The sequence below is a fragment of the Phoxinus phoxinus genome, assembly GCF_949152265.1.
Source record: "Phoxinus phoxinus genome assembly, chromosome: 3".
Taxonomy (NCBI): Eukaryota; Metazoa; Chordata; class Actinopteri; order Cypriniformes; family Leuciscidae; genus Phoxinus; species Phoxinus phoxinus.
In genome coordinates this window covers 45,288,009-45,309,733 of record NC_136878.1, presented here as the reverse complement: position 1 = coordinate 45,309,733, position 21,725 = coordinate 45,288,009, and the positions used below count along the sequence as shown (strand labels likewise).

At 36.8% G+C, this 21,725-nt stretch overlaps 1 protein-coding gene across 7 annotated transcripts in view; it reads right to left on the bottom strand.

Moving 5' to 3' along the window:
• rgs3a (regulator of G protein signaling 3a) overlaps positions 1-21,725 on the bottom strand; it is a 209,406-nt gene that overhangs the window by 122,269 nt on the left and 65,412 nt on the right. For all 7 annotated transcript variants that reach the window (XM_079606412.1, XM_079606415.1, XM_079606417.1 and 4 more), the window contains 2 exons: positions 21,329-21,440; positions 18,496-18,539 (listed from right to left, as the gene is read on the bottom strand). In XM_079606412.1, coding sequence (XP_079462538.1) covers positions 18,496-18,539; positions 21,329-21,440 — 156 coding nt within the window. The remainder of the gene's footprint in view (positions 1-18,495; positions 18,540-21,328; positions 21,441-21,725) is intronic.

The following is a 21,725-nucleotide window of genomic DNA, read 5'->3' as shown; positions in this document are numbered from 1 at the left end:
AACTCACTCAGAGGAACACACAGAAGAACATCAAGAGTTGAATAAAGTTGTTATTTTTGTTTGTTTTTGCGCACAAAATGTATTCTCGTCGCTTGATAAAATTATGGTTGAGCCGCTGTAGCCACTTGGACTATTTTAAACATTGTCTTTACTAACTTTCTGGGCCGGCAAGTTTAAATTACAACAGAAGCCCATGGAGGAGTGAGACAGCGCTCAGATTTAATCACTAATATTTGAAGATGAACGAAAGTCTTACGGGGTTGGAACAACATGAAGGAGAGTAACTACTGACAGAGTTTTCATTTTTGAGTGAACTAACCCTTTAAAGCACCATAACTGTCCCATCACATGGGAAAAATCTGAACTCATGTTGTGATGCTTTGACTGACACTTTAATAAAGTAATCACATGCTTTTACATTAAATGGGGTTTATGAAACAGGACTCTAAGAAGTCATCCAACATCCAACTATTCCACTGAGATGACAAAAGATTAGCAAATTCACACAGCCTCCGTCCCAAAACAGTAACTGGGGACGTCCTATCCCAGAAATGTGTTCCTGAACAACCATCAGCCAGATCCACAGCTCAGATATAAACTGCATCTGGCAGCCTCGGGGACCGAGAGACTTCTGTTCAACATTTCCCAGCTGCTGCCGGTCTTCATCCAGAGTCCTGGACCGGGAACACCGGCTGTGGTACATTAGCATAACTGTTAAATCACAACTCATGAGCATCCGTATGATGCAGAAACAGGTATGATTGAATTTAGGCTTTAATTCACATATAGACATTCACCAACTCACACATCAGTTGTGCTAAACCAACGGATGTTCGCTTGACGTGTGAGAACCAGTGACGCTAATTCTCGTGTTACGCAGCACGTTGAAAACTGACTGATTTCTGTCCCACCATTTACAGCTACGCAACTACCACTTTGACTCTGGGAAAAGTTCATAAAGAGATTGTGAAACTAATCCATATGAATTGAGTGGTTTAGTCCAAATTTTCTGAAGAGACACGATCACTTTATATTAGGGGTCTCCAACACGTCGCTCACGAGCTACCAGTAGCTTGTGGCCTGACATAGATATATACACTAGATGTCTTCTTGGGGTTCTAAGTATGCGTCAAAACCGCCGCCATCTTGGAACAGGGGTCTTGTCAAGTAGCTAGGTAACGCTGCCATCTCCGCCTGTACTTCGAATTCATGGATGATGCCGGGGTTTTGTGCTGCGTATGGATGTTCACACGAACGAAATCTGAACTAGGAAGAATGTTTAAAAAAATATATATATATATGATTATTTTCTCTGGACATGATAAATACATGTCAGACCATTGGAACGAACCAAAAAAGCTAGAAAATCGCATTCATGAGGCCAAGAGGCCGTTCACATATCGCGTCTTTTGCGCGCTCAAGTTTGTTGAAATGTAGGCGCGCGGCAACGACATACGCCACGAGAAAATCGGACCGAATTTTACTATTAATAATAAAAGTTAAGCTAATGTGCATTGTAAATGTCAGTAATTTTATATTTTTTTAAGATAAAAAATGATTTAAAGGCTGAAATATGTGAGTTTATCTTTTTATAAAAACCTTTTTTTGTCAAAACTGTATTTGAACTTGTACATGTTAGTAGATAACATGTTGCAAGACACTCTTTTTTAAAATATGGCCATCATTTTTAATGTTATTATTATAATGTTTATGTAAACAAAAAGTGCATATTGATGCTAATTTTGTTTGTTATTTGCTGGTTTTCGACATAAAACTTGGTGAATTGATTTCATTGGCTAGTATTAGTACTTTTTGAACAGGATTCTGGGATAACCGTAATAATTTTTGTAACTATAGAAGAAATGTTCATGCCATTTCATCTCTAGTTATGCTCAACTAAAATCAACTATAATTGTGTGTTTTTACAGTATAATATGCAAAGTACAATATTTTCTATACAAAAATTTATCTCTGATTCTGTTCTTTTCTCTGACATTTAAGGGTGACACATATATAGGCCTAAAAAAACTCTTTTAGGTCTAAAACAGTTTGGATAGTTGTTAATATGAGAGTTATGAGACATTATTTAAGAGATTTAAGTATTGTATTACATGAGTAGCTCTCGGCCACTTTCAGGTTTAAAAACTAGCTCTCAAATGAAAAAAGGTTGGAGACCCCTGCTTTATATGATGAACAGATTGAATTTAGGCTTGTTTTCACATTTAAACATTCATCAACTCACACATCAGTTGTGGTCAACAGAAGCGAATAAAAAGTATGAGAATAAAAAGTCTAAATTAAATCTGTTCATCTAATAAAGTGATCGAGTCTCTTCAGAAAATTTGGACTAAACCGTTCAATTCACATGGATTCGTTTTACGATCTCTTTATGAACTTTTTGAAGCGTCAAAGTGGTAGTTGCGTATCTGTCAATGGAGGGACCGAAATCTCTCAGATTTCATCAAAAATATCATCATTTTTGTTCTGAAGATGAACGAAAGTCTTATGGCTTTGGAACGACATGAGGGTGAGTAATATGTTTTTATATGTATTTATCATAAAATTGTGAAAATATGCAATAAAATATATGCAATATTCCACCACTGTGTTCAAATTTAGAGTGTTTTCTGTAAAACTAGACAATTTTTATCCATTCAAGTCGTCACCTTTATTTATATATCGCTTTTTACAATACAGATTGTATCTTCACAGTGATAACATGAAAATAATACAACAAAGTTTTTTTTCTAGAAGAAAATTGCGTCATCGTCCACCTTAAGTAAGGCAATGTCTAACTTTATTCCATTGTATGTGGGTAGGACGCTCTTTTAAATTCAGATATGCCTAATTCTCTAAAAAACTAACATATGTTGCAAAGCCGAAGTGGTTAATGACAGAATTTTCATTTTTATGTGAACTATCCCTTTAAGAAAATCGATATGCGTTATAGCTAATCATTAGTACCTCAGCCCAGATTTAGCTTGTATGCAGTTTTGTCATTATTTTGTAGCACTGGCCACTAAAAAACCCACTGTGGTCCATCAACAGCATTTGATATGAAACGAACTTTGTTCTCTTGTGGTGGGCTATTTCACCAGAAAGCTAAAGCTGTTGGTCTCCAAGGTAGCTACTCTTTTAGAAACAAGGCCAAGCTAAAGCTTGATCATCATACAAGTGTATTTGAAAGTCACCTCTGCTGGAGTTGAACCACTTTTAAAATCAGCATCAACTTTTTACTTACAAATTAGCACTGTGGTTGTACCATGGTACAGTGATGGTATCAGAGGTGGTAATAGTTTTGGTCATACTTTATATTAGGTATCCTTAACTACTATGTACTTGCATCAAAAAAATAAGTATTATTGTGTTCATATTATATTGCAAAACACTGCTTTTGAGGTGGGATACGGTTAGGGAAGGCTTATGGGTTGGTCAAAGCGTAAGGGAAGGTTCAACAGTGTAATTATACTGGTACATAACCAGTATTTAAAGTTATCAGTGAGGCTGCCAAAAGACGTACAGCAACATTAAAGAAGCAGAGGAAAGTATGGTCATCTGCCATACAGAGGAAAGTACGGTCACTTACTGTGTGTGTTAACCCCCTGGGGTCGGCAATCACGCCGGCGTGATCAGCTCGCTTTTTTTCTCATCAGTGCCTTGATTTTGATCTTACATATAAGTGTTATACATCATTCGATCCTGTCGAGTGTCTATTTGTTTTGTGTATACTCACAATAAAAACTAAGTGTTGTGCTTTTTGCCAAATAAAGAAAAATAAACATGATGCGAGTTCTGCCTTCTCTCTGTCAGAAGCCGCGTTTCCATTACCGTTCAAATTGCGCAAATTGAAATTGCGAATTGAAAATACGCTCAATGGAAACACGTCAATTTCGCAAAAACATTTTTACGCTCGCATGAGGTGCTTTTTCAGGCAATTCGAAGAAGAAATATTTCGCAAAACGGCATTGGAAACAGTTTTTGTGCATTTACAGTCACCTGACTTATAAAGGCGCGGTGTGTTCGGACAGAATACGAGACAGAGTTGTTTATTAATTTCATAAAAGAAAAAAATAATTACAGGAATACTGGATTCTAAACCTCAAAGAAATGCCACAATCAAGACCTCGAAGCAGAGATGAGGGAGAAACACCCAGAAACTCCTCATATGTGCCGCTCACAGTTACCTTACCATTAATGCTTGGATAACACACATACGTCTCCTTCCTTTAATAATAATAATTGTCTAGTGCGGTGGCTGTGATATATAAACCTACCAACGTCCGTTGCCATGATTTTTTAAATGACTTATCACGAGAGGAAAAAATTATGTTTTAGTCGCATAACATCAGTCAATGGAAACGGCGTCATTTCACAATAGTTTTTTATCGATATTTAGAAAAAAAATCGCAAAAGTTTTGCGCAAATCTGTAGTGGAAACGCGGATAGTGAAGTCCGTTCTGAAACACGTCCGAAAATGAACTCAGCGAATACTCAGACACGCAGACATACAGGCACACATTCATGAAGCTTGAATTCTCTTCTTTTAAAAGTTATTTATATAAAAAAACAAATATTCTCAGTTTATGTAATCTGTATGAAAAGAAAGAGATGTCAGTCGTTCTCATTAAAGCTCATCAAGTGATAATGTGACCACGCCCACAGAGAGCGCACGCTATTCAAACGCAAATGCAATACATGCAAACAGCCACATCAGCTGGATAAACACAAGTTTAATCAGACTCGTGTACTTTACGTGGTCTTGCTACGCTGTGAGGAATAATACTATTATAATAAAAACCTTGGGAATACCTGAGTGCTGGTTTGTTTCACTTCGAAGAGCAACGGATCCAGCACAGGAATATGTAGGCTAAATACTTTATTCTTATATGCTTTGTTCTAATCGCAATATGCAATAATGTCTGTAAAACGCAAAAAGACTGTTTAATCGCGTGTCTGTGTGTGAATGAATGAACGGCACAGACGTGCGCTGTTTACTACAGCTGTACAGCGTGTGTGTGTGTGTGTGTGTGTGTGTGTGTGTCGTTCATTCACACTCTTACATTAGTAAACATGTGATTTTTACATGAATACATCTATTTTGCTATATTGAGATGAGTAAAAATCGACTGAAATATGTTTAACAATAACCTCTATTCTTTGCCTGGGAATAGTGTAGGATGGCATCATCTAAGCCCATCTAAATTTTGGTAAAACCAATGGTCTGACGAAACCAAGCCAAACTTTTTGGCCAAAACATCTGGTGCAAAAACTCATCATGATGAAGCATTCTGGGGCAAGAATCACTGCTACTCTTCAGCAGAAACTGGAGCAGAAGTCAAGATAGACGGGATCATGGACAAAGCCAAATACCAGACCATTTTGCCACAAATTCTTCCAGCCTCCATATCAAAGTTGATGAATTTCATCTTTCAGCTTCATAACACATATCTAGTTCATTGCTTCAGATGAAGAATGGCTGAGTAAGATCCCAGATGTAAATCCATTCGAAAAAACTTGTAGACAGGCTGTAGACAGGATATTTGATCGATCTGGAGCTCTTTTACAAGGAAGAGTGGGAAAAAACTGACAAATACATCCATCTATTTTCCAAACTGGTTGTCCTTTGTATGTTTGCGCAGATGCTGTAGACAAATCAAGATGTTAAAATCCCCCTGTGGTGAAAATCCAGCTTTTAATGTTGTTTATATGTCTATGTGGTGTTTTTAATATGCTTTTAACAATGTGCAAATTCATAAGTCGACAGCATTGCTGAGTATTTTCTGCTTAAAACTGCAGTGAACCAAAGACCGTCTCAAAAACACGCTTTGAAATCGCTGGTGTTTCTGACGTCACAAACTACCTTGTAACCAATCAGATCAACGTGTGATCGTCAACCAGTGGATCTCTGAGCTGGGTGAGTGAGTGGAGGCGGGGCTCATTTGCATATTAATAGACCCGCGCATACTAAATGAGGCAAGGGTGTCGAGTTACATTCAAGCCATTTTAAAGGCACGACATTGTTTTTCAAGGAATTTTGAAGAGATAAAATGATTGACTACAGGGGGACTTTAAGTTGATAGATTCCTATTAAAAGATTGTAATTTTACTTCATTGTAATTATTGTAATGGTATTGCTTATTGCTGTAATAAAAGCATAAGGTGCTTCTACCAAGTATTAGTTGAGGCATGTGCACATTGGTACAACCTGATTTTTTTTTCTTGAAAGATATTTGTTTATCTTGAATTCATTCTTACATTTCAAAAATCAGCTGTTTCTATAGGGCTATGTAGACTTTTTATAGTCACTGAGTCTTGTTTTGCACAACGAAGGCAGCAATGAATCTATCCTTCATATGTCAATCCCAGACTCTCTCATTTTACCTAAACGTCCGTATGTGCTGTTTTTTATGCTTATTAGAAAGTCGGCTTGCTAGTAACATGCAAACACAAAACACTCTGTTGGAACTCTATTCCAATAGACTCTAATTCATAAAGGCAATTGACCGTTCACAAAGACCAGCCCCTCTAGTTACTGTCGCTATGTCCGACAAGCTACGCCGCTCTCACACACACACACCATGTTCTCACGCAGTGAAAAATACATTGTGGAGCAGAGAGGACACTGACAACACACCGACAGACAGGACAGACCAGGTTACTTTTGATATTAAACAAAGTCTCGCCTTTCAAATTTGGTTATTTTTTAAAAGAAATGTAAACAATAAATACCGTTTTGTGGCTCTTTAATGTGTGTGACAGATCGCTAGAGCCTCAGTTAAAGCTGCTCGTGAACCGATCATCTCTTCCTTCTAGTTCATTTATAGCATCAAATAAACGTGAATGAACATCAGAAGGAATGTTGTTTTAACCGCGGAAAGGCGTCAGTACACTCCGCTTCTCAAGCTCAAATCCTCCCATGTTAATCTACTAACTCTCCTGACTGCTTTGTCGGACAAAATGGTGGATGGCGAAGTATGATTGGTCAGATCGCCTGTCAATCAAGCTCCCTGCGAAGGGTCAATAGCATTCCAATAGAATTATGAGGTTTCATTTCAGTTTAGAATGTACGCAGTAGACAGCAAGGTAGCTCACTAGGTTTGTGAACAGAGTTTTAGTGCTTCCAAGGCATTATATTACGTAACATGACTGTTAGTTTGGTATATTTCCCAAAACGACAAACTTTTGAAGTCTATGGGATCAAACAGGGGCAAAATAGTTCTCAGAACATTCCTCTGCCAAAGCGCTACAGATGGTAACCATCAACCTGGCAAATTTGCTGACAAGGGCCATAGAATCTAATAACCACACACTTCCCTGAAAACACAACTAAGCAACAACAACAAAAACCAAAAAAAAAACACAGAGGCATCTGTAATATATCAGTGCACTGACTGAACTGCAAAAAGATGCCCATGAGAATAGGGCTGTTTATCGAACTAACTATGCTTAGATGTTATGGATAGATAACAGTCTCAAAACACAATGAATAATTGATGCTGTCAAACACTCATCTTACCAAGATTACATTTATGACCACCCATTAACTGACACTGCCGAGCTGCGGGTTGTTGCCTTTTACCACGGAGCAATCAGGGCCTCATAATCGGTTACTTTCGGTCACAAAGTGCTTCATGTTGAGAGTGCATCAATGAAGGCCAAGCTATTTATTTATTTATTTATTTTCTGCATATTAGTTATTACATCAACCAGCAGGGTTAACTGCCAAAGCCTCCTCGATCACCCATGGACGAACCAATTAGTTACTATAGCTCAAATAAATGTTGTCTAAAGCTAACATGCACAAAACTAAAAGCAGCAATAGTGCGTCTAGATGTTGAGCTACTGTCACACTACTGAATGTCCTGTAATTTAATGATGTAATTTAGTTAGTTACACAGAGCAAAATGTTACACTCACTCTTCCTGCGCTCCAACTCTGTCTTGTTTAAAATCTAGGTTGACTCGTGTTCCTGATGCTAAAATAACCTGACTGCTTGCCAGCATACATGTGGGGTGCCCAGCGATTGTGGCCTGAGATAAGAGACGCCCATCAGATCCATTTATTAGACTAATGCTTCTGAGAAAAGCACAGATAACAGCAAAAGAGCACTGGAACATTTTTAACCCTTAAGGTCACCATGAAGTCAAAGTTTTCATGGAATATTGTATTGATTATAAATGGTTTATCGTGTACCTCATTTTTTTATTATTATTCTTTTCATGCACCTCATAATCTTGAATCAAAATAACTTCCCGTTCCTCTTGCAGCGACTTCTCTGGTAACACTTTATTTTACAGTGTCCTATAGTAATAACAGTAAATTATGCATAATTACATGCAACTAACCCTCAACCGAACCCTAACCCTATAGCAAGTGCATGTAGTTGCTTAATATTACTCAGTACTTAAATATATGATTACACTGTAACAATGACACCTTAAAATACAGTGTAACCACATCTCTTCTCTGATGATGAGGGCGGGGCAACCTGTCACTCACATGAGATCAACCAATAGCAAACCACAACCATCCAATCAATTCCCTATTAAAAATATCAAGCCCCGCCCTACATTTGTTCTTGTTCCAGAAGCCGTTGCACTCGATATACGTCACAACAGAGAAGGAAAGACGATCGCAACTCCTGTTTCATGCTGACTTTAAATTGTTTTTGAATCTTGGATATTACAGATATTGGAGGAACGGTGAGTTAGTCAGCATTTTCTAGAAAAAAAGGAAAATACTCTAGACACTTAACTTGAAATAAAAACACTGGCATCGTCTTTTTTCTACAGCATGCTGTGAGAAAACTACTAGCCTAGAGGTTAAAAAAAAAAAAAAAAAAAAAAACTATACAATGAAAAATACCAAACCAAAAGTTAAAAATTTCAAAATTAATTTCTGCTCTTTTACTGGTTAATTTGCAAGACATTTTAGGTAAAAAGTTCTAGTGAGCATATAATGATTAATTCGTTTTTTCATTTAGTGCCAGCTCCTTTTTAGGTGAACTAGATTCACTGAAGAAAATGTGAGCGGTGCTTCCCTGTGCCTCGATTAAATGGTGTTAGATGCTTGCCTGTCTAAACACCCATGTCTCTAGATATGTTGGTCTCTAGATACAGCAAAAGTCCATCCATCAATGTCAGTTTATGGGTTTGCCAAGCAAAAAAGCTCTTGAGGTTACTTACAGCACAAAACAACTTTCATTCTAAAAGCCCATTCTCACCAAGAATGAAAAATAACTATATAACTATATTAACATTCACACCAGCGGACAGAATTTATGTTTATACTAAGTTTTGTTCTCTGCTGCTTTAAATGCTCCAACTCTTTAACAATTGGTGGGTTCTGATTGGCTGTCATTGTTAACTAGCTGGGAAAAAATCGTTCTGAAAGTGATTCCATAGTTGTGGAGTGGACTTGTTTCCAGTCCAAATATTAAAAAAAAAAAAAAATCAAGATGAAATTACAAGTAAAATGGCATAAGATATTATGTCTTGCTTTGTGGGGGAGAAACATCTAAATTAAGTGAGTTTTTGCTTGAAACAAGTAAAATGATCCGATGGGGTAAGAAAAATAATCTTAAATAATCTTGTTTCTATATGAATTTATATTATTTTTCTTACCACATTACAGATAATTTAGTTTGTTTCAAGAAAAAGAAAAAAAATTAGACATAATATCGAAGTAATTTTACTTGTCTCGAAAATGAATCTTGATTTAAGATTTTTTTGATATTTAGACAGAAAACTATAAAATACTAAGTAAGAAAAGCATTGTTTGCAGTGCAAAAACAAAAACTAAAAAAACTTCTGGGTCTTTTTCACTAAAATAAATTTTTTAACCAGACATTTATTAAGTCAAGACTTTACAAATGCATAAATACTCAACTCACCTCAAAATGTATTTACATAGCACCTTCAAAACAGACCAAAGTGTTGTACATAAAACAACATAAATCTCTAACAGTGCTTACAAACATAATCCGTCACACTATATATATCACTCACAATAATCAGACCTAATCAAATGCCAAAAGAACACTTGAGAATTGTGAAAATACTCACAAATATGATCAGTTTTCACACAAAAATGTCTCCCATTTCTGAACTGTAAACCAGATCAACCTCCACACAGCCTGCCCCCAGTCAACAGTCCACATATTTCCAGTCGTCAACACGTGAAAACCAACAGATGCCTCTTACCTCCCGTCTGCAGATCCTCATCGGTCAGCCTGGAGTGAGGCTTTACACCGCAGCATCTGAGAGTCAGGGGGTGGAGACGACACACACACACACACGTTCTCCAGGCCTTCAGAGGCAAATCACTAGCCCAGCTGAGTAAATGTGTTTCCATTCAAACATCTGCAGTCCATGTCAGAGCATATTTTGATCGGATGATCTTTACGATTATGTAATCCATTTTAATCCAACCCATGACAAACTCTTTCGATATCACAGCCAGGGTTTATTTTAGGGCTGGAAAGAAGGATTTTACACATTTACAGGCAAAAGTAAAGTTGTATCTATCCTTGTTTGTTTTTTTAAACTGCTCTAACAATGTCAGTTTGTTAATGTTAATGTTAATGTTAATGTTAATGTTAATTGAAAAAAGTACTCAAAGCTGCCCTGAACATTTAGATTGTTTATATCATGCCACTATTAGATTAAATCACAAATGCCCCATGTACAGGGCTTGACATAAACTTTCCAAAGTTACAAGCCACTCAGGATTTTCAATGGCCATAATTTTGACTTTGACATTGATACCATGGGGAAAAACTGTCATATACCGTATTTTCCGGAGTATAAGTCGCATCAGTCAAAAAATGTGTCATGAAGAGGAAAAAAAACATATATAAGTCGCATTTATTTAGAAATTTATTTCACAAAATCCAAGACCAAGAACAGACATTTAATCTGGAAAGGCAAGTTATTCAGCTGCACAACAGCACACAGAACAACAGGCTGAATAGTGTCCGGTGTGTTAGCGTAACACATTAACAGTTATTCAGCTCCACAACAGCATAAAGAACATATACCTGGGAGGCTGAATAGGCTAAACTAACATTAGCCAGCGAGTCCAACAAGTTACCGGTCAGCAAGTTCACCAAGCTCCCGATCTCATTCCTCAACACTGAATCCATTGAGTGCTTCCTCGGTGTCGCTTCTGAACAACACCGCTAACTAGAGCGCCCTCTCGCGGCTGTAGACGGTAATGTTTTCTATTGGTTCATCTCAGTCAGTATGAATTCATTTTGATATATAAGTCGCACCTGAATATAAGTCGCAGGACCAGTCAAACAATGAAAAAAAGTGCGACTTATAGTCCGGAAAATACGGTAGATATTTACAATTTTATCTCATAATTTGGCATCAGTATATTAGGCTGCTGTCACTTTAAAGGCACACTATGCAAGATTTGTCCCTTAATATAACAGCTTCAAAATCATTTAGATGGTAAACAAACTCGTAGTAGGGCGAATCATCCCGACAGCAAAGCTGGGGGGGAACGCCGCTGGCAAAACCAGCAATGCAGGTTTGAGAGGTGACGCCCCGCCAAATCTAGCGAGAATCATGACTTGCTTTACGGCACGACGTCACATACATCAACAACATATGAAGCCGCCTCTATGGAAGACACTAGCACGCATTTCAGACGTGAATCATGCCAGAGTCGACGAAGAAAACGAAGAGGGGATCAGGCCGTGAGTGCAGAGGCGGCTCTGCGCGAGTGGTATTTACGACAGTAGCGTTAAATACAAGTACTCCACAGCGACTCTAAGGGGCGCTGTTTGACAAAAACGGAAAACTGCATAGAGTGCCTTTAGGATCTGACGCACGGATCTATTATACCATTACACATGCGTTTACGGTCTCAACTGTTTATGTTCACTTAAAACATAACTGACTGTGTTCTGCACACAAATCTGCAGGAATGAGTAAAATTATGCGCAATAAAAGCAATCCCATGCCGAAATTCAAGCCCTGAAACACCAACAATATAGCCTGACTTCGTCATACTCATATTCTAGGCAGAATGTGAGTCTGATGCTGCTCCATAGGGCTTTGATTATCAGGCGTGTCTTAACCGAACCAGGAGAAAAAAAACTCTCTGTCAACAGAGCTCAACTGCACGCACGCTGGAAGAAGTAGTAAATGAATGAGTGTAAACGATCTTTGCCGTTGTTGTAAAAAGAATTATCGCGGAGTACTTACAAGCACGAATAGCATTTTTGAGAGAAATACAAAAGGTGTATATATATACGAACAAGTTCTCCATTTAGGATTAGATCTCAGCAATAAAGCAAATAAATCTTCTCGCATTTGTCGGCCCTGTCTCAACTTTATAACATGGTTGCAACGCGACTTGACTGATTTAAAAAAAATGTAAAGAGGACGAAAGAGAGCCGGCTGAAGAAGCGTGTTCATCTGAGGCTTCAGAGAACAGAGATCGTGAGCACATCCCTTCCATTGGTTTTTATTGCGTCCCGTCTTCTTAGCCACCATCGGAGCCAGCTGATCAATTAAACTTTTGCCGAATCCCGTAGGAAGGACGGCAAACACATCTTTCCGATCGACAAATTCCTTGATTGCGGTTCTCTGTTCGTCTTTTAAAAGGAATGCGCTGTCGATTTCTTTTATAACAGACGCGATAGCAGAATCTAAACATCTCAGTTCTCCAGCTGCAGTCAATTTTGTTGAAAACCAATTCAACCCAAGCGCTCTCTGATGACGTGGTGATTACGTAACCGCAGATCATCTGTCCATCATCGATTAAAGCCCGCCCTGGCAATTTGATTGGCTCGGCCTTCTGGGAGCCGAGCATAATTACTCCTAAACGGATCGAGTCCAGACCGAACTTCCCGACCAAAATATATTGTGGGTGGGGTTCGGGCCGGCACCCAGGCTACCAACAATATTCATCCAGAGCGAATTAAACGAGTTACACACAAACCCGCCTCTCCTCACTCGCTGTCGGAGAGATGAGAGTATCTATTCTGCGGAAAATTACTATTGCAAGCGTTTCAGAGATTTCAGTATCAATATTTTGTGAAAACACTACATTGCACTTAGTTTATTATTTCAGATGCCCTTTTAAAAGACTAAAATTGAAAAATGTATACATTATATATAAAATTCAACCTGCCAAAGTGGCTAGTAGGAGTGACTGCGTTACACACTGCTGAAATACACACACACTACAAAATGGTGGGTTGTTTTAACCCAAATTTGGGTCAAATATGGACAAACCCAGCCATTGAGTTAGGCTACATTTTTAACCTATAGTGTTTGAGTTTGTCCATATTTGACCCAAAATTGGGTTAAAACAACCCAGCATTGTTTAGAGTGCAGTAGCTAATGAGCTCGATGCTCAACCTTCAAATACTTGGTCAGCATTTTCTGTAGCAGTGCAGAACGCTTTCAGAAACCCTCCACCTTCCCCAGCTCCACCTGTACAGATCTGCTACGGGTAATTCATGCATGCTATGTTTGTTTGTGCAGAACCGGCATGTCTTACTTGCTCACAGAAGCGCGTGTGTGTATGTATTGGTGTGTATGTACAGCAGCAAAACCAACAACAGCGTCAATACAAACATACCAACATTGTCATATCCATTACCATGCCAAACACTTCGAGAGTGGTCATTACAGAAATATACTTATTTGCACATCTTTGTTAGGATTAACAGCAGTTTACCTTAAAAAATGCTTTGCAATATCAACCTGTAACATAGACCATCTAAATGTATTTTCCTCAATGTCCCCAGAGGAAAGAAATGCTTATGGTTTTTAGAAATAACTGACACATCGATCTCGGTTTCTTTCTATACAAAACTGGTAATGAGGACTTTAAATAATTATTGAAATTGCTTTGTGTTTATTTATTATATCTTCAATATTTTATTTGTGTGTCTTTGAATGTAGTGTCTTTGGTTAGAGTGTGTGGGAGGATGTTTCTTTCCTGCCTGGCTGCCATTGTAAAAAAAAAAAAAAAAAAAAAAAGAACAAATAATGAAAAATTTTAACAACAAAAAGCATCAAAGTGTTCCCTTAACCAGAAGCCATGAAGGGAAAGTACAGTTTCTGCTCAAAGAACGGGATGCAGCCTTTAGATCAGGCATCAGAGAGATAGTATAAAAGTATAAAAGGCATATTGAAGGCCACATTGAAACTCTAACGTGTGGAAAGTGATAAAAGCCTTTAATGACCATTAGGATTTTCCCCCACTAATTAGTAATGACCCTTTTCTCCCTGATGAACCTTTTTTCTGCTCACTTTGAAGACCAAAACAGTCGAGTGTCCTCAAATCCTCTTTTGCGCCTCAAAGTGAGCAAAAAAGCACTGATTTTATTATCAATGTGCATCAATATAACTTGTAAAATATACATATCTCTTACTGTTATTAACCCCTTCATTTGCGGCACTCCCTTTTTTTTAATAGACATGAAAATGCACATCCCGAACTTAAATGGTTGTAATTCAAGAATGCTTTGGAATATAGATGTAAGATTGGTCTTGTTTTGAAGAAGACATTTGGCAGATTTTTGTAGAAGTGAAATAAATTAAGAAAGTTATACGGACAAAAAAGTTATAGAAGTTTGAGATTATGAAAATTACAAATTACAAAATTACATTTGTACAATGTAAAAATTGTAATTATTCATATTTTATATAAAATATATATTTTCAAAACCTGGTGGACTCTAAAAATGCAAAAAAAATCTAAACCAAAAATCTGAACAAGTTGTGTTTCTAATGTTAGGTTGATATCTCAAAAAATAAGCGTTCAGTGAGATTTAGTTTGGGCGCAGTACCACACTTCTCCACTAGTTGACATCACTGCCCATATAAGAGCGCCTCCATTTCCATATGTTGTTTGAGTGATCTGAACCATTATTTTTACAATTTTCTTGCAATTTATGAAGTAGACATCCTATTCAGAAGTAGTATTGGAAATTTGACAGATTTTTAAATGAATTCAACCTCTAAGAAACACAAGAAGAACACGTATGTGCATTATAGCTCGCTGCCACATCACTAATGTTGAATAAAATTTATTTAAAAAAATGTCAGACCTTTTTTTCTAAAAGAATTGAATGGATGATATCTTTTGAACTCTTGGCATGAAAACAAAACGGAGGTTTCTACCATTCTTTCATGATTTTTCATGTTCATCACTATTTCAAAATAAAGGTCTGAACACGCCTTAGGAGTTTGAAAATATTCTTGATGCAAATTGATAAATTACGGCTCCTCTGTCATTTATTTTGGAAAACAGTCACCAAATATGTAAACTAAAGAGTGTAAGCTTTCAAATGATATATAGTTTGTCAAGATTAGTTTAGGTTTAGTATAGGATATTACTGTTTTAAATATGTAATGGCTGTGCACGTCAATAAAAACAATTCGCGCACTCGCTATGTTTATTTAAAAAACTGACTTTCATTGTTTTTCCCTGTTCCTACTTCTGAATCTGCTAGTCATCCCCTCACTGCACAGCCTCAATGTCATCATACTTGTCAAAAGAAAGAGAGATGTCATATACCTGGACACAGATTGCACAAGGAAGACGGGAGTGAGTGAAAAACATGCAGACACATGAGCTATTCCTCTAATGAGATTGTTTTTCTCTTAGTTGGGCGTGTTTCTCTATCTCTCTCTCTCTCTCTCTCTCTCTCTCTCTCTCTGTGGTCAGTGACATCTCCAGCTACCATTACGAGTGTCCACTGAGACACGGGAGAGAGAAGAATCTAATTAAAGTCCTGCATTATATGACTCCGGGATGGAGCCTGATAAATATCCATCACATCACAACAGATGCCCTGAGGTGCGCTTCCCAAAAGCATCGTTAGCCAAGTCCCGTTGAATTGTGTTGGTAACGTCGAAACTTGCGACCATAGTTGACTTCGTGAAACACACCCCTGATTGATCTAATGTCCCTGGAATTTGTGATCAACAATGAGCCAGTAATTACATCACTAGCAATCATTATCAATCCTGGTGAAGTCTCAAGGGATGCTTTTATTTTTTAAAGTTGTGTAATTAGAGGTGGGACGTATTCAAAAGAAAACACTTGCGTTGCATTGATTCTCTGATTGCAATTATATTAAATCTGTGATTGAGTATATTTGATCAATGCAATGTTTAAATATTTGCACTATACACCATAAATATGAGGTCACACTTTAAATTTCCAATGTGATGTTATTAGTGTTTGTAGGGATTTGTGTGAAAAGTGTGGCTCTAGCACATTACATTTTTTTACATTTATAAATGTTTTATTTATGTACAACATTTTAGACACTATTTTTTATTAAAGTTTTGCAGAGATTCATAGAGAAGTAAGATTAATGCCATGCATGCAATTTAACAGCTAACATATTCATTTTTTTTTTTTTTAAGTTACACCAAAACATCTGCAACCCAGGCTCATTGTAAAAACATTGCTTCTTGCAGGTTTCATGACACTGTGAAAGTAAAATATCCAATGGACATTAAGTTTTATCCAAAAAAGATGAATTTGAATCTGGCAATGTTTTATTATGTTGGTTGTAGTACCAATCTCTGCATTTCAGAAATGAAATGTCCGGTGATCGGCGCTAAAAGGTTAATGCTTTGTCGCATTTTTAAAAAACACCTACATTAAACTCTACACTAAATCAAACCAATAGTGTGCAAATGTGCAATAAAAACACATTTTCTGAAGCAACCGTGCCATCTTTGATCGTGACTCGTGATTCACAGTTTCACAAAGCTCTGAGCAAACACCAGCTGAGCGATCAAGCAAGTTTACTACATCAGAAAAGTCATACAAATGAAACAGATTGTGTGATACAAACATTAAAATGCATTAGTTTATAAATCATGCGCCATGGTAAAAGTATTTCAGGTCATAGCATTGTATCTAATCATAATTTGCATGTATAAAAATAAATACAAAAGTTAATTTCCACTAGTATAAATCCAATATAATTATTAGTATAATTATTTTATAATTAGCCTAAATATTGCAATACTTTGCACTACAGTATTGATATAATTGCGTGCGCAAAATATCTCGATATTGAACAGAATCAATTTTTTCACTATCAACACTATCTATTATTAGCGCAGCGGCCGTCAGCTAACTCTTCACGTCATGTCATCGCACGTATTAGCATCACAAAAAAATACAAGAGAAAGATAAAGTAATTAGGAATCATAGATCCATATGAAGCACCACAAGTTCTTTTACAGGCATTAAATGTGTAGAAAAACTTCCTGACTTTGAGTTCGGTGACATTTACAGTTACTCACGTCCCATCACGCTAACGCTACACCGTAGCTTCATTAAAAGCATACAAAAGCTTAGCAGGCTATCAGTATCGCGATTCCGGATGGGTCAGCAACTCTTTGGTTTGGACGCCAGCGGGGAAGGATTTTTTCCCCACCAAATTATAGTAACGTTACCTGTAATAATTTTTAAACTGAGTTTACAGGTAAAAACACAAAACAAAATCACCTGTTTATTGCCACCAACCACTTGTTTCTCCGTTTTATTTCTATTGGGATACGATATAAAGATATTCCTTTTGTATGATCACGTATCTGATCGCATCCAACTGCACAGCATCGCTCGGGCATGATAGGAATATTTCGCGACGAGCTGTAGTATCACCGGCGGTTTAGCATTTGCTATTCCGTCAAGATGGCTGCTCCAAATGGCGGGACGTCACGTGGGACGTCCCTATAGGTGTGTTTGGCAGAAATGTAGAGTCTAGTATATTTCCAATGAGCCTGGGTTGCGAAAATCATATATTAGGGGACAAAAAAAAGTTTGTTTATCACCTATGTACTGTACATGTAAACAAAGAAAATAATTTAATTACCTGTATATTTTGAACACCACCCTTATGAAAAGAAAATATGAAGACTTCAGATGCTTATCAAGCTCGTATATTTAAGTTCAGTCATTTCACTTCAATGACAATTAATATGTCATTTTCATTGCCATTAAAGTGAAATAACTGAACATAAACATAAAAGCTTGATAAAAATTATCATTCTAGAAGAAAATTTCAGATGGCTCTTTTTATCTGAAGTCTTCAATATTTCCCTATATATGAATGATCAATATATATTAAATGGTTTAACAGTATATTTGAAAATATACATAATAATAAATAATTAATGATAATAAATAACTTATAAAATAATATATTGTGTTAATATATTACAATGTATTGAATAATGCATAAGGAATTGATGCTTTTCATATATTGAAAAAACATGTGACAATAATATATCATATAATCAATAATATATATATGTGTGTCAATAATACATTATTATAACAATAATATATAATAATGTATGTCATTTTATATTCAGTAAGACACTTACTGTTATTCAAAACACTAGTTTCCCTTATTATGGAAATGTATTGTGTAATATATCGCATTATATTTTGCAGTATATTCCCATATATTTTTGTAACCAGCTTTTTGTAACTCACCTCTGTCATGTGGATCAAGTAGAATTGCAGATCTTCACTGTGATCTGAGGAAACAAACATGCTAAGGTCATAACATGCTTTGAGAAAGGCAACACAAATCTCAACAGAGTTTGCAACATCACGGGTTTGGAGATAAACTGCGGATCCCTGTCATATTCACCCGTAAGAACCCAATCTAACATGGCTGATCACATATTTAATATTCTCTCATGCCATTATTTGAGCAGTTATCAGAGGAGACAGTTGTACAGTCCTGTACAGTACAGACACCTGCCGGAGCTTTAGCTACGCTGGGGCGGTTATCCGGTCACATGCTCATCCACGCGCTGATCTCACTAAATTATTCAGGACATCTATGCAAACATTCATTTTTATATCTCTGCTAAATCTCCTGAGCAATGACACCGCAACAATCTGAGCAGAGACAATTGTCTATTTCTGTCATTTATCTTCTCAATTAATCCAATCTATTATTGAATTGATTAATTGCAATAATATCTAATGGGCAAAACAGTGATTTGATGATGGTATGATCTTTTCCATTTCATGCATTATCCTGGTATCGCTGAAAAGTGAATCAAATAGGGCATGACGTGAGTTAAATGAGCTGTATCTTTTTGTTTTTGTTTTTTTAAGCCTTGGGAGGCGGATGGCCGTTACTTTTTCACGTATCTTTACATGTGGTGTATGCATGTGTATCTGTGCGTGCCTAATATGAATGGACGCATTTGTATGTGTGCGTGTATGAAAAAAAGTGTCCTAAATGAAAACTGTGCAAGCCAATGTCACAAAATAGACTTGTATAGTTGTATTATACTTCATTTGTCAACTTTAAAGTGTTAGTTTCTTTCGTTCGTGATTTTTGTGTTTTTTTTCTAAATAAAAATCGGAAAATGTATTCAAAATATGTAAAAAACACCCATTTTAGCTTCAGGTTCTAAAGGGTTAAATGGCACAGAATGCAAGTTTCACGGCTAGATGGCGTAGCTTCATGGGAGTTGTTGTCTTCACCTCCACAGCCGATGAAAAGCAGTCCGACGGGACTCAGGCAGAAATAATGTTCATTAACGTTACTGTGCTTTAAAGCTGGGCACAGACTAGGACATTTTACGTTGCATTTTTTAAAATACTTATATGCCGCTCCTTTCGTTTTGTTGTTTATGTTTATATTAACCCCTTATATTGTCATTTGCAACATAATATCCTAAACCTAAACTAATCTTGACAAACTATATATCATTTGAAAGCTTACAATCTCTAGTTTACATATTTAGTGACTGATTTTTTAAAATAAATGACAGAGGAGCCGTAATTTATCAATTTGCAACAAGAATATGTTCATCCTCCTAAGGCGTGTTCAGACCTTTATTTTGAAATAGTGATGAACATGAAAAATCATGAAAGAATGGTAGAAACCTCAGTTTGTTTTCATGCCAAGAGTTCAAAAGATAGCATCCATTCAATTATTTTAGAAAAAAAAGGTCTGAAATTTTTTTAAATATAAAGTAAACAATAATAGATTCAGCATTAGTGATGTGGCAGCGAGCTATAATGCACATACGTGATCTTTTGTGTTTCTTAGAGGTTGAATTCATTTCCAAATCTGCCAAACTTCCAATACTACTTCTGAATAGGATGTCTATAAATTGTATGAAAATTGTAAAAAAATAATGGCTCAGACTCTCAGCGCCCTTATATGGGCAGTAATGTCAACTAGTGGAAGAGTGTGGTACTGCGCCCAAACTACATCTCACTGAACGCTTATTTTTTGAGATATCAACCTAAATTTGAAACACAACTTGTTCAGATTTTTGGCTTTGATTTTTTTTTTTTATATATATATATATATATATATATATTATATAAAATATGAATAATGCAATTTTTTACATTGTACATTTTCATAAAATCAAACTTTTATAACTTTTTTTCTGTTTAACTTTCTTAATTTATTTCACTTCTACAAAAATCTGCCAAATGTCTTCTTTAAAACGAGACCAATCTTACGTCTATATTCCAAAGCATTCTTGAATTACAACCATTTAAGTTCGAAATGTGCATTTTCATGTCTATTAAAAAAAGGGGGTTAAAGTTACGTTTAACATCCACATTCTTCTTTCCTGAACTTTGTCACAGTTGTGTTTAATCACTTCTCTGTCAATAAAGGTATGCAAACAGTTCCTCACCTGTCTAATCAAACACACAGAGCCAGATTTACTAAAGAGGGCCAATCAGTGTGAGAACGCAAAACCAAAAAAACTGAAAGTTTTGCACGTGATCTACTGTCGACACGCAAATTAAAGAACACAGACACAGCCGGATCATCTCCATAATGACCAACACAATCGGCCAAGAACAGTGTAAATTAGGGTCTGGTTTATGACATGCTTTTTTGGGGGTGTTAAATAATGGCACACACTTTAGTAAATCACCTTGCATGACTGATTTAAATTCTCTCCTCCAATTAATTTTGCGTCTGAAAGGGAAACTCCTACAAATGCATATGCAGGTCAGCCACAAAAATAACTGTCCTTAATGTGTCTTTAGAAAATCCTGACTGTATTTTTTAAACCCAAAAGAGGGTTTGCACTGGCGCTCTCATTGAGTTAAAAGCATCTCTATAAGCTGTTAAAGTAAAGGGAAGATTGGTTACACTCACAATGTGGATGAATCGCGTTTGTGTCGAAGGCTCATGAGTGTGTGTGTGTGTGTGTGTGTGTGTGTGTGTGTGTGTGTGTGTGTGTGTGTGTGTGTGTGTGTGTGTGTGTGTGTGTGTGTGTGTGTGTGTGTGTGTGTGTGTGTGTGTGTGTGTGTGTGTAGTAGTTGCGCTCACCATCCCGCAGCTGCAGCTGTCTGAGGTACAGTGGGTTTTGCAGGACATTACATCGTCCCGGTTCATCCTCTCTGGTCACCAACATCAGATCGGAGTATATAAAGATTGTTACCTAAAAACAGAGAGCGAGAGTGAGAGAGTGGATCAAATGCAGATGATATTTCAAAAGATCAGATGGAGTCTGATACATGCGGCCAGTGCTTGAACTGGAAAGTAAGAAAATAACGGCGTTATTAAAGGGTTAGTTCCCCTAAAAATTACAATTCTGTCAGTAATTACTCACTCTCATGTTGTTCCAACCCCGTAAGCGTCACTATTGGCCGACGCTGGTCATGTGTGTGATGCTGGCCAATAGTGAGCCTACGTTCTGACTTACAACCCAGAAGCGCTGCACTGT